Below are 13,943 nucleotides of genomic sequence, written 5' to 3'. Positions count from 1 at the left end.
TCAAACTATGCGGTGCCGTTTTAGTAAGTAATTTTTTTATTTGACGCGTACGATTTTTGTTTAGATTCAAGAAATGAAAAGGGCTTATGTTTAACTGATCACCAGATATAGTAACAAATAGCAGACAAAAATAGTAAATGATCACCAAAATGAAACTCGCATTTTAATGTAAAACTATAACCAAAGTTTTAACACTTTTCTATCCTATTTAAGTGAAATTACTCCAAAATAAATCATGCGTAAGCCAAAAATAGTAAATGATCACCAAAATTAAACCACCATTTTAATGTAAGATTTTTTTTTAACCAAAGTTTTTAAATTCTGCTATCCTATTTAAGCAAAATGAGTCCAAATAAATCATTGTTATCCCAAAAGTAGTAAATGATCATCAAAATTATACTAGCGTTTTAATATAAAATGATAATCAAAGTTTTTACATCTTGCTATCCTGTTTAAGTAAACTGACTCCAAAAAAATAAGTTCGGCCTGATACAATTAATGTAATAAGATTATGGGGACCCTTTTCCTGCACTAGGGTGGAAAATTGTCTATTGCATGCCTCTAACTAAACAGTGCGATAAGAGTGTGTTTTCGAGGGAGTGTATTGAGAAACACATTCTTCTTCTTCTTTCTCCTGCCCTGTTCCCAATTTTACTTGGGGTCGGTGCAATATGTCATTTTCTTCCATTTTCCCCTGTCACTCGTCATACTGACACTCACGCATGCATTGCAAGCCGGACACATAACTTAATATGGCATCATAATACTTTATTTGGTAATAAGCCTACATTTTATGGCAATCACAGTGACTTATTTAGGCACAAATAATACATTAATTTGGTCGTCAAGAGTTGGTGATCATTTACTAAATTTGGTGGTCGAATACAATTTAAAGTGAAGTCGTGACTAAAATAGCTGGTACTATTACATTTTTAGACTTTATTTTTCTGGTGTTCAGTAGATATTTCTGGTTACAAAACTAAGGGTATCAAAGCATTTTATGGTGGTCATTATATTTGTTCCCAATGAAAAGGACGAAAGGAACTAGATTTTATACCTGTGGCTTCGTCTGCTTCCCGAGGGAACTACGTCCTGCACTGGGATTAAAAATGCAGCCTACCTCCATCTCCAAGGTATCTCTACTCATATTTTTTTTTATTAAATTCATTGTAGGTATGCAATTCGTGAAGAATATTGAATATCTCGTCACTAAGAAAGGTTGTAAGTGTAGATAAAAAAAGCAAGTTAAATAAAACAAATTCACATAATATTACTTTCTCTTATAATTCATTCACAATTTTCTTAACAATAACTTATTCCTACGTCAATACATTACATAAAATGTACTTTATAAAGAGTGAAAATTTTTCCGTAAGATGCAAAAATTTTTGAAAGTACAGTCAGCGACATAAATATGTTGACACTATTATTACCATGGAGAACAAAATGGCTAGCGGAGATGTCATAACGCAATATCTCCTAAGAAAGTATCGCGCCAAAATGTGGGTGTTCGAGGAATGTTACTAGCTTCCTCTCTTACGCCTATTATATAACCCGCCCGCGATCTTTTTAAAAAATAAAATCACCAATAAATCAATCCCAATCAGATTCGTCGTGATTTCACTAGGAACCCGAACGATATATAATCTGAAAATCTGATAATCGATTGTTTTAATCACGCCTACCGTACCGTGACCCACAAGAAGACGCCTGACCTACCTTACTTATGGCATATCCGCTATCTTTCCTTCCTCTGATTATTACTAGTGAATCAGGATTGTTTAAGACTTTTTTTTCTATCTAAAGCTTTATTTATTCTAGTGACTTATGAATATTGGCTTTGGGTAGGCCGTCCTATACCTATTTTTAAAGCGATTTTGGATTTTTGTGGACGGGCGTTTAGTATCGATTCTTTGCATTTAACTACAATAATTATTTAATTATTATATGTAGACATTATTACAAAGCACATACTCGCCTGTTTAAGCAGAAATCTAAAAATTTTAAAGCCAAAAGTTATAGCAGTTACTGTCTAACCTTACAAATACTACTTTTTTATATTACTTGAGCAATATCTAAGTAAAAATGAACGCTTGTATTTCTCTCATAATTTTATCACTAAATATTTTGTACTAGCGATCTATACACCCAAATGTTTTCTTATTCTAATTGACACCTGATGAAATAAAAAAGACTTTTTGCTACTAACTGATAGATACAATTTCCTAACTTTGGCCAAAAAGTCACTAACGGATTTCTTTCTTATATAACTTAGGGAAGGTTCGTATCTAACGGAACATGCCTCACGTTTTATCGCGTAACGCCAAAACAGACAAATATGCGATCAAAAATTTAATCATTCACACCTAACTAGTGATGCGTTAGAGCGTCGATCGGCGCATTTTCCGTCAGATATAAACCTTCCCTTAGTGTCCACATTTATATGCTGCTGACTGTACTTTTTTTTAAATCGTAAACTCACATTACGACCAATAACATGAGAAGTAACGGGAACCTTTAAAAATTAAATTACATATTTTTCAATAGGATATTTCAGCGTGTTTTTTTGCGATGTACCTATGTATGGGATGTTTATATACTTTACTAAAATTCAGATAAGAATTTAACAGTATTTGTATGACTAAAGGTCTAACTATACCGGTGGCGTTTTCTTGATATATTTTTTACATTTTAACTATCCACGATTCCAAAACAGTCCATTTTCACAATTCAAGCATATTACAAACAGAAGATAATTTATAGGAAATTATAAGATTAAATAAAATGTAAACCTGCTTTGTATGTTATCAAGCTTAACAATATATCCTTAAAAAAAGCTGCTGGCATTTTTTAAATTACTGAAATTCAAAATTAAATTACAAACATGTTTAAAAACTTTAACAGTGAATTTAACTCTAGTCACATTGAAGAGCTTGTTTGTACGTTTGCTTGCTGAAAGCGCTAAATTCAAGAACTAATTACAGCAAAATATTTCAGTGTTTGATAGCCTACTTACTGAGAAAGGCTATAGGCATTTTTCTATCCGAGCAAACCACGAAATTCCCACTGGATGTGGGTGGAAAATGCAGGAAATACTCCTATTTTGTAATATTGTCGCCACCAGTACATTTGAACTGTCAGTGCGTATCTCATACACCCGGTATGAGTCCGGGCTTTCGGCCCGGCCACGCTTCTTTGGCGTATTTCTTCTTTCGAGGCTCGTTCGATGAGCCAGCCTCTTCTGGTGCTGGAAATAAGCATACATATTAATTTAAAGATACCAAATGGTAGCAGTATTTAAATAAAGTAATTGAAGGAATTTTGAATGAACAGAAAATAAATGGACTTTGTTTTTTTCGGCTGACTGTACATTTTTAGTCTGTATATTTTACCAAAACAAACATTGACAAAATTAGCTGTGTATTCTGAAACCATCACGTATTTATAATTTCCAAATTAAAATGCTATCTATCTAAGCTATTGGAAAGACTATATCAAAAAATCCATAATTCAATTCCTAACCTTACACCATACATTTTAAGGTCAAAATTAGTAAATATTCATATAAATACCTGTATGTGGTAGAGGCGGGTGAATATTGAGATGCGGTTCAGGACCTTCCAGTTCCACGTCAGGCGCAGGATTCGGTAGCGATAGACCCAGTCTGAAAGATATTCATGACATTAGTACTATTTACTATTTCAAGTTGAAGTAAGAACAAAGCTTGGTAAAATTTTGTTAGCATCTAGATGCTACCTAATTCCCGCAACTGGGTGAAAAGTAGTCTATGTTAAATCGGCATAGCAGTTCTCGAGTTACACTGACTTTCTTTTATATTAACAGATTTCTTTTACGCCTACTTGTACTACGCTAGGAAATTCTGTATTCTGGGGACATATTTACAAATACATATCAATTTTATTTTCCAGGTGCGTAAATCGACTGCGGGTTGTTCGAAAGCGATACCGCGGCCCTGGTACATAAAAGGCCTACGACGGAACACGACGGTTTTTAGTCAGTAAGAGTCTGACACTCCCTCACCGCTGCTAACCCACAGCGGGAGGGGTCATTTGATGATTTTTGACGTCGTTAAAAAAAAAAAAAAAGCGCGTAAATCGAACGTGGAACATACAGAGCAATCAATAATATTATTAGAAGTGATTACAGTCATACTGCTCGCCAAACTTTATCGTCACGGAACATGGCGCGATTTTAGATAATATCAGCGGGTAGCGAAGGATTATGCCCACGCGCGCGTACTTATGCTCGGAAATTAGCTGCGATCCGCCATTATATTTTAGGAGTACTGTACCTGGCTCCAATAAGACTTAGATGTGAGCTGGGCGCGGGCAGGTCGGAGTATAAGTTGCTGCCTCGCGATATCTCCTGCAGTCTTAGCGAATGATGGTGTTGATCTGCATGAACGATAGTGTATTTAGTTATAAAAGGTTACGCTTGTTATACGCCATTTCGGAAGTTAGCAACATAATTGCAAGAAAACTATTAAATAAAATACGTAGAGTTGTTGAAAACGTCAATTCCAGGTTAGATACTTTACGCCTCACGTATGCAGTTGCTGATTTAGGCACGATAACATTTTGTTCAAATTTTTCTGGTCAATACCGAACTTTGGACTGCTAAAATTTGTCGACAAGATCTGTACGAACAATTGTGAAAGTAGTAAAATAGTTAGTTCTTCAGAAATGCAAAGTCATTTGGCGCGAACTCTACTTCGCGGCTACAATTCAGACCAATATTTTATTTTTCATGTAGTCTAACTTTGCTGTGCTTCAAAATAATTTCAGGACTGTTTTGCCATTTATGATTTAAATAACAATATCTTACAAATTACTAGGTACTTAAAAAATAAAACTCACTCTCATCAGCACTCTGTAACTTCAACTTCCTAGGAGCACTATTAGGGTTCGGCACAATGGTAGACTTCACCAGGTTCCTAAACCTGCCGATAGTAGGATCTATATCTTCAGGATTGATGATATCCACCTCTTCATTGAAGGATACGTTACGTTTCTGTTTCTTGGCTATGCCTCCAGGCATTGTTGCTGTCCGCTTTGTGCCGGTTGGAGGCTGTAAAAGAGGTTTTTATAAGCAAGGAGTTTAGTTTTAAGAATTTATGTGTGTGCAACAGCCACATGCCATCTACACAAGGTGTTGATTTGCATTTGTGCCATATTTCAGGAGGAGGACATACAATACGTAAATAATCGATTGGAATTACGGAAGACGGGAAATAGCTAATATGCACAGCTTTTTTGTCATTGTAATGTCGTAGTATTTCAGAAGTAATCCAATTTTACGAATGAAATGTATGAATGATCGTTGCGTATGCTTTGTGTTTGCATTTGTGTGCGGGCGCAGCACGGTTTTAAGGCCAGTAACACACGCGCCAAGTTTAAATACGGCTAGATGACATTGACGGAATTCCGAAAAAAAAAATCGTACCAATTTTTTTGTTGATTTGGGTTGAGAATCTTTAGCATAATTACGTCCTTGAATATGGCACAGATGCAAACCATCAGCTTGTATATTCTGTCTACGTGAAATAAAAACCTTTACTTTGGGTTCCTAGGAAACGCATGTTCATGGGCCCTGTCTTTAGTTAGTCTTTGGCAGTATTTAAAAGTAGAAGCCAAAAACTGTAACAACCAGTCTTACCAAGATGTCTAGGTAACTGTGTTAAGGAGGTCAGATAGGCAGTTGCTTGATGGAACATACTAGTACTCAACTGCTTACATTTTTGAATAGAAAGATAGGAATGAATAAATACTTCTTGGTGCATTTTTACCTTCATAACATCACTGCCATCATCAGTAGATATACCCAACATGGAAATTCTTCTGTTGTGTGCTGTGTTGAATTCTGTTAGATTCTGAAATTTTTTAAACATATTAACATTTTTGTCTGAAGCTTAACAATTTACTGTAGACTTATAATGGAATTAGTAGAAATGGAGTTTGTTTGCTTGATCCACTGGAACATTAAAATAAAAATCTTTTAGCTTTACATAGCCAATGTATTTTTTGCTGGGAAGTTTGTTCTTTACCACTTCTTCTTCCTAGCCATAACACTAGGAAGTGGTGAAAGGGTGGCTGGGGGTGCTGTCCTTTTGTATATTAGACGTGAAATAGTGCTAAAAACTAGCCTAGTTTCAATAAACGTTTTTGACTTTGACTTTGGTTTTGTATCAAGGAAAGTTATGGGCAACTATTTAACCATGCCTGGGAAGTAGATCTGACATATGGGTGAACCAGTGGGTGGAATGTAGTCCTCCAGTAAAATTGTTGAGCTGATTAATGAACCATTTCTGCAATACTCACATCTAATTCAGTTTGTGTTTCTGGCAGACCTAGTAAGGCACCCTCTTGTTCTGTGTTGGGTAAATCCTCCATTATACCTCGGGAATTGCCTGTGGGACGCTCTCTGAGAGAAAAGTTGTTATTATTTAATTTAAATGATATGAAAGTAGATAGAGTAATTCATTTGGAAAGAGTAGCAAAACTATCATGTTTGCTGAGTCCTAGACTGCATGCCGTTAAAGTATAGAACTAGAAAAGTTGATTCTAATTAGATACTATACCAGTATTCTTTTATAATGTGCATGAATTAATGTTTGATTTGTGAGCCTACGTTTTTATCTTGATCATGCTTACCAAGACCATCTATGCTGTTTTACCTTATAATATAATTCCTCGTAGAAGCCCCGAAGTGGAAATTAGAATCGATAGGCAGCTGTGTCGGCTTGTGAGCCTCTAAGCGCATTTGTCCGATAAAAGTTCCATGAGCTGAAAATATCCGACAGAAATGGACGCGTGAGACAAAGTTACGTCAAATGTACGTGTTACAAGGCTCGTAATGCTCATACTTACTGCTGCCTAAGTCGACAAGGAATGCCCTGTTCAAATGTTTGTGATAAACAAATGCAGCGTGCACTCTCGAACAACTCGCATGGTCAATACAAAAATCATTCATTTGCGGGTTCCGGCCAAACAAATAACACTTCTTCTCGTCAATCATTAGTTTCTGTATCAATTTGTCGCCCTTTAATACGTCCAAGTGAAGCCCTGTAGGTGGTTTTCCAGCCCTAAAATTAAGTTAAAATTTATGACCGGCGAAGTTGTTGGAAACGAGACCATATTCCATGGTATTGTCAGCATATCTTACCAATTGGGCACTTCGTAGTGATTAGCCATGGCTACGAGTACGAGGTGCTCATCTAAAATTAAAGATTGTTTATTAACATTAACGTGTGATATAATATTTATCACAATACATCGAATCGAACAAACTACAACGCCAAGTTAATCGTTCGTTGTCAAATTTGACAGTCACATTCACAATCACATTTGTTAATATTTCAAAGACAATACAGATTGTGTCGCGTTCACAGAAGTCCTTTTGCTAATTTTAGCGTATTGCTACTTGCTATTTAAATCGGAGAGTTTAACAGTCAGTGAGCATTTGTCTTTAATAAAAGCTATGCTAGTATAAGCGGGTTTTGTAAGGTTTCTATAGAATCTGGAACTATTTTACTTATGACCACTTATGGCTTCTCCTGAAATCCTGAAATCTTTACCCCAAGTGGTCAACACTATCTATTATCTGTCAAATAAAATTGACAGATTGTCGATGGTAGGGCGAAATTTTGTTGTGGTGGTGTGCTGTAAACAATAAACGATACGTAATTACTATCAAATAATAAAATAAAACAGCTAATTTGATGTGATTTGTGTGACCCAACAAAATGGTATCTAGCGAGGAAGAGCCGGAAGTGAAAACCGGCGAACCATTAACATGGGACGTCGACATGGAGATCCAATTGTTTTACGCTATGGCCAACCACAAGCCGGTTGGTATAAACAAACATTTTCACATGGCGTGCATTTGGGAGAAGCTTTCCAACTCTATAACCAAAGAAATATCTACTCAAGATATATGGAAGCGTCTAGAAAGTCTATACGATTTAAATTTATTGGAAGACACGGAGCCAATTCCGTTTCCAAATCATGAAACGCCATTTAGTTTACCTGAAAGCGAATTCGGTTCGCTAATGAAACAGAAGTGTAAGGAGGCCATACTAGCTGAGGATAGTGAAGGTAAACATTGTTCTAAATTTAAAAATATTGCCGCCAAATTTTGGTTGGGATTCCCGTACGGCTTGTATAAGCCCTAATATATGCTTACAATGTTGAAATTTAGATGGAAGGAGCCCTTCACCTAAGCCTTCGACACCTAGAAGCAGTTCTAGGGGCACTGCGTCTAAAGATAGTACACCTAAAGGTAGAACTTGTCAATTATCAACTGTACTTTTTTTGTCTTGGTCTATGGTGTTTGTAGATAGTAAGGTTGCTGCAAATAGAATGTAATGTAAATGTTGTAGTCTATTCCATGATTGTTACATTTGGTATGGATGATGATTGGGTTATACTGGGATAGGCAGGTATTTGGGCTATTTCAGTTTTCCAGTTGCATGCTCAATAATATGTAGGCGCTTTGTTCACAGAGCAACTTAGGCTGAGGCAATTATTCACTTTTTCAAAGTTTTCTGTATGATATAGTTGCAAGTGAGCAATCCAATATCATAGCTTGAAAAATAGTTGCTCCATGTGCAAAGTGCCTTAGATTCAGAAGATAATATTTGAAATACATAACATGAACTTATCTTGGAGCTCATAATGAAATTGTTGAGTATGCACTATATTTTATGTATCTATTGGTTGCCATCATGTAGTGAAGACAAGTTCTGTCAATATTTTAATGTTGAATGCACAAAATAATTACTACACAATCATCAAAAGTTTAAAGGGTTTAAAATCTACACCTTCATATTTTATTATTTATTTTTCATCAAGTTTTTTTTTATATTTTTTGGGCATAGATCTAGATTTTGAACCCTTGATAATAAATGAGGTTTTAATAAATATTAAACATGTTAGTTAATTGACCAGGCAGCCGTAAGGACAGTGTGAGCGCACTGGCCACTAAGACTCGCAAGGAGAGCGGCAGTTCCCATGCATCTACTGATACTCCTAGCATCAAGTCTGAGAAAGACTATGGTAAGAGATTTTCAATACTTTGCATGCATCTATATGTTGGAATGTAGTCAGGCCTTTTTTTTTTTTAACGATGTTAAAAATCATCAAATGACCCCTCACGCTGTGGGTTAGCAGCGGTGAGGGAGTATCAGGCCTGAAGTACTATTAGATGAGTGTCTATTAATGGTGAACGCACATCTATTGGAATCTATCTTTCGAAACCTTGCACACAGGTATGTCTCAATCGGTCAAGTTGGCCAGATGAATTGTAATAGTCTTTAGAATGAACAGCGAGGCCCACTTATTACTTCGTCAGCGATCTGCCAGATAACATTGAAAGATTTTTTCGGCGCGATTGGATCCGGGGTTTTTTTTTTTGGAATCTGAATAGCACTCAAAATAAAAATAAATAAATCTATTTACTAGCTTTTTTACTTAATGTTTACAGATCGTAGGAGAGATTCCCGCGACTCTAATGCATCTGGCCCGCGAGACAGTTCAAGCAGCCGAAAGTCTACCTCACAGAGAGATAAAGTCTCCAAATCTAAAGTTGGCTCAGTAGCAGGTAAATAATTTATATTCAAAATTGATCAGCCCTTTGTTACAAACTTGTTCATGAAGGGCCCTACCCTATTTGAAATCTAAAATTCACATTCATGAAATTCAGGAACATCAGGGGATACATAAGGGATTATTTGTACAGGGGAGTACATGAGGGGAATAAATAAGAGAGTATATCTTACTTCTAACTTATATCTTACTTACATTATAAATGAGAAAGTTTGTGCGAATGTATGGATGTATGTTTGTTATTCAATCACGCAAAAACGGCAGGACCGATTTGATTGAAATTCGGTATGTAGATAGGTGATACCCTGGATTAACACATAGGCTACTTTTTATCGGCATACCACGCGGGTGAAGCCGCGAGCGGAATCTAGTAATTTTATAATTGTAAAGTTTCACTCCTACACTGAGAAAAATATTTTACGTAGGTATATTTCAATAATCTTATTCAGTTCAGTCATCTATACTAATATTATAAAGCTGAAGGGTTTGGGGTCTTGGTTTATTTAGTCTGATATAGGGGGAGTATAGAGGTACATATTATGAAGTCTACAAAAAGGAGAAATGAGCATGATGCTACAAGTAAATTAGGGTTTTGAGCAGACCCACATTGCCCACTACGTTAGATCCGCAACTTACTGGTACTATGCCTGACTAAAATATAATTTCAGCAGCCTGGGACTCTCCCTTAATAGACGAAGACGGTGTATCACGTCGCGGGCGCAGACGAGCGAACACATCGACCCCCCCTGCTACCACCCCCGCCAAGCGCCGGCGCACCTGACATATGCGACACACGCGCACACACACATACCGCCACTTCTTCTGACACACACAGCCGTGCGCCTGGAGGTGTCAACATACTGGGCCAAGGAGAAGCCATGCCGTCAACATATTTTTCTCGTAAAATAAGTGATTCTACTTGTGTATGCGGACCGTCTTTCCGAATTATTGCATTTAACTTTACTGTGGACTTTGAGGTGACTCATTGAAGTGTTAAGGATTACTTGTATTTGTGTAATCTTAAAATAGTGTAAGAAAATACATGATTTGTAAATTATATTTAAGTTTTATTTCTTGTTTGAAATGCGGGTAGTATTATCATGATATAAGAGTCTCGCGCCCGTACGATGAGTGCGTACTAGCAGTTTGCATGTGCGCTACACATCTAATGGTTGACTTCAGACTCGTAGTAGCAAAGTTATTTAAAAGAATTTCTAATCCACCTGCCAACCATAGTATAACATTTAAAACTCAAAATGCCTTAAGTTAAAGAACCAAAAAGTTTCTCATTGTTTTTGGTCCATTAAAGTCAAAATGACATTGACAATCGAATGTCAATTTTTTGTTGTCTTGCTTGCTTGTTGTTGTACTTTGCCCGGAGTTTTAAAGTTTAAAAAGTTCGCTGAATCTATTCAAACAAGTGTAATTTTTTATTAAAACATGGCGTTACCAACCGCCCAACCCGCCGAAGTACTTCGAGCGTGGCAAAAGGACGACTTGTACGAGAAACAGCTGGCGGAATCATTATCAAAGTTGATGTCAGCTAGATACGCTTCCAAGGCGATACCACTATCTTCCGTGATTTATAGATCCCTCACAACACTAAAGGACCTTCAAACTCTAGGTGAAGAGTACTCCGGCATCGTACAAGTTGACGAATGCTACAATAAGTTACCGTCATACTACAGTCGTTTGTTCAGCATAATTCTTTCAACTTTCGGCGAGAACATTACAAGACGGCTGATACACAGCATAGAAAAGCGTGTCGAACAAAATCCTTCTCTAACAATTGAGGCACAGAATGTACTTTTAGTGAGTCTTAAAACTTTGAGCAGCATTTTACCTCAGATACAAAACATTCACCGTGGACTAGCTTATATCGGTGGTGGGCCATTGCAGATTGGTAAAACGCTCACTGGCATAGACTATGTGCACGTCAGACCCGCTGCAGCAGCTTACTACGCTCATTTAAGACTCCTTGGTATAGTTACTCTATTACACGCAATTGTGTCTTGCGGCCAGAGTCTTTATAGAGCAAAGACACATATGGACCAAATGAAGGAGGTTCCTAATGAAGTAGATAGTAATAAATCTTGTGTGGCCTGCTTAGAAGAAATTGTACAGCCTTGTGTTCTTCCCTGTGGACATATATTTTGTATGCAGTGTTCATACGGGGCATTAGAAAACTGTGCTCTATGCCGGTCACCATTTACAAAGAACTCAGTGGTACCATTGATGAATTATTTTCCTGAATAACTGTGAAAATTTTAATATTTGATTGTTATAACTGAAGTATGTAATTTAAATTACCTGAACTTGGTGGAGGAAAGTAAGATTTGTTATACCAAAAACATGCATGAGATGACAATCAGTATGGGAATAATTATTCTGTGTTGAAGCACAATTTTATGTTATTGTAATAAGAAATTATTTTAAAATATAAGAATCTGTGATAAGTTTTCATTATAACAGGGGACTATAAATAAACACATTGTTTTGTTAAATAAAATCTTTTATTACAATACAATATAATAAATTAACATGATAATAACAATTTCAGCAAAGGACAAGGCAATATTAATGACAATTCAATGGAGAAAGGACTACCATACATGATTTCTAGCTTTCTAGCACTAGGAACTTGATTTTTTATGACAGCATATAATATCTAAATAAGAAAAGTACCAATTAGTAAGGCCTTTTAATAAGCTAGAAATAAGGCCTATAAATTGTCTGACATTGGTACAAATTATGTATAAAATAATGTAAGAAATGCATGTGGAATTTGTGCTATTATGAACATGTGAAAAATAAATACATAGATCACTGCCAGTACCAAATCATTAAAAAGCATCAGCATACAAAGAGTTTCGGTGGTAATCAATTATTGTGCGAGTGCATACTCTTTAGTAAAACAATCTACAAGCTATTATTATGACAAAAAGCATGACCATACTGAACCCACAAAAATATCTCTAGGCCATTGTGATTTAAAAATGTTTTCAAACTCCAATTACTTAATTACTTTTGAATTCTAGCAATATCTTCTGGTTTAAGTCTTCTTATCCTTCAGCCTTCTACATTCAGTAGTCTGTCTTAGATGTACAATTAATTTGGTTCCCATTTTGTCAAGCTAAACTCGAAGTATACCTTTATCCTTGCTTTCTAAACTTTCCGCAGCTACCTAAGCTTCCATTCCGTCACCAAAATGCATATACTTAATATACTCTAGCAAACTACATTTAAAATCCTTAAAAGCAGAGTTTTTGTACATAGATCACGAGTAAGTCACAAACCCAATACTGTTACACGATTATTATAAACATTTAATGAGATTATTCTTGTCAACAATAAAAAACAATTATCGTAAAGCTGTTTGTTGTTACTATTCAACACGTATTAGCTCAACATCGAAAATAAGAGTTGCATTTGGTGGGATAATTCCGGGATGACCTCTGGATCCGTATGCAAAGTCAGGAGAGCAGATCAACTTGGCTCGCTCGCCGACAGACATCTGTAAATTTCGAAGATTATTATGTTTTATTATTGATAGTATATCAGGTTACATGGGGAATTATAGGATAAAATAGTAGAAGACACATAGTAGGTACAAAAATGTATTGTCTAGTTTCAAATCACTTTCATTTTAGTATAGTTCTTACCCTGCAGATACCCTGGTCCCATCCTTGAATCACGTCACCCTTTCCCAGAGTGAACTTGAAAGGCTGTCCCCTATCCCTCGAAGAATCGAACTTTGTGCCATTTTGTAGCGTGCCAGTGTAGTGAACTACCACAGTTTGGCCCGGCTTTGGGAATGTAGTACCTAAAAAAATACATTTACATTATAAACAAAGGTACTGCAGTGTGGTATATAGGTTATACAATGAGTGGATTTGAAGAGTAATTACCATCGCCAGGTGTAATAGTTTCTACTTCTACACCCATGATTGATTGTTCTGAATTACGGCGATGAATTATTTCCCAACAGGGAACTGCAATAAAATTGTTTGTAAAAAATAAATAACAACACCAACACGGCCGAAAATGTCAGAGACAATGTTTTTGTTTTTTTGAACCGGTGTCGGGGCAATGTCAAGGCATGAAAGTAAACAGCCAAAGAATGATCGCTGATATTCTCACCTTTCTAACTTAAAATAAATAATGTGAAGCAAGTCCAAAAGTTTAATAATTCGGGCATAACTGGAGACCAATGAGAGGATTATTTTGTATTTTAAATGTGTATCTGTAATTTGTGAAAACGACGGCGACGTGCGTTTAACGTAAATGAATTCATCAAAACTGACATGTTTTTGGTTCAAT

The 13,943-nt window shown here is 36.2% G+C and overlaps 4 protein-coding genes across 6 annotated transcripts; 2 read left to right on the top strand and 2 right to left on the bottom strand.

Annotated features, from left to right (window-relative positions):
* Positions 1-1,265: 1,265 nt before the first annotated feature.
* On the bottom strand, positions 1,266-7,561 carry LOC124641200 (nuclear inhibitor of protein phosphatase 1). The gene is made up of 9 exons (XM_047179210.1): positions 7,183-7,561; positions 6,888-7,102; positions 6,695-6,803; positions 6,339-6,441; positions 5,807-5,890; positions 4,878-5,088; positions 4,313-4,415; positions 3,573-3,664; positions 1,266-3,247 (listed from the first exon to the last, which is right to left on the bottom strand). Exons 1-9 carry the CDS (start codon positions 7,209-7,211, stop codon positions 3,150-3,152), a joined length of 1,044 nt encoding a protein of 347 aa, XP_047035166.1. The 5' UTR covers positions 7,212-7,561; the 3' UTR covers positions 1,266-3,149.
* A 61-nt stretch (positions 7,562-7,622) lies between these two features.
* Positions 7,623-10,680, top strand: LOC124641203 (MRG/MORF4L-binding protein). Of its 3 annotated transcripts, none has more exons than XM_047179213.1 (5): positions 7,623-8,114; positions 8,218-8,298; positions 8,967-9,074; positions 9,502-9,618; positions 10,295-10,680. In XM_047179213.1, the coding sequence occupies exons 1-5, from the start codon at positions 7,763-7,765 to the stop codon at positions 10,402-10,404; spliced, it is 768 nt and encodes a 255-aa protein (XP_047035169.1). In that variant the 5' UTR covers positions 7,623-7,762; the 3' UTR covers positions 10,405-10,680. The 3 variants fall into 3 exon arrangements, with proteins under 3 accessions (XP_047035169.1, XP_047035168.1, XP_047035170.1); XM_047179212.1 differs by having other exon boundaries at positions 7,624-8,114; positions 10,292-10,680; XM_047179214.1 differs by lacking the exon at positions 8,218-8,298 and having other exon boundaries at positions 7,624-8,114; positions 10,292-10,680.
* Positions 10,681-10,946: 266 nt separating this feature from the next.
* On the top strand, positions 10,947-12,127 carry LOC124641202 (peroxisome biogenesis factor 10). Its single transcript, XM_047179211.1, has one exon. It carries the CDS (start codon positions 11,064-11,066, stop codon positions 11,877-11,879), a length of 816 nt encoding a protein of 271 aa, XP_047035167.1. The 5' UTR covers positions 10,947-11,063; the 3' UTR covers positions 11,880-12,127.
* On the bottom strand, positions 12,118-13,695 carry LOC124641204 (peptidyl-prolyl cis-trans isomerase Fkbp12-like). The gene is made up of 3 exons (XM_047179215.1): positions 13,532-13,695; positions 13,286-13,446; positions 12,118-13,137 (listed from the first exon to the last, which is right to left on the bottom strand). The coding sequence occupies exons 1-3, from the start codon at positions 13,566-13,568 to the stop codon at positions 13,009-13,011; spliced, it is 327 nt and encodes a 108-aa protein (XP_047035171.1). The 5' UTR covers positions 13,569-13,695; the 3' UTR covers positions 12,118-13,008.
* Between the last annotated feature and the right edge of the window lie 248 nt (positions 13,696-13,943).

This window comes from Helicoverpa zea, chromosome 22 (genome assembly GCF_022581195.2).
Source record: "Helicoverpa zea isolate HzStark_Cry1AcR chromosome 22, ilHelZeax1.1, whole genome shotgun sequence".
NCBI classification, from domain to species: Eukaryota; Metazoa; Arthropoda; class Insecta; order Lepidoptera; family Noctuidae; genus Helicoverpa; species Helicoverpa zea.
This window is presented reverse-complemented; position numbering and strand designations above follow the sequence as displayed.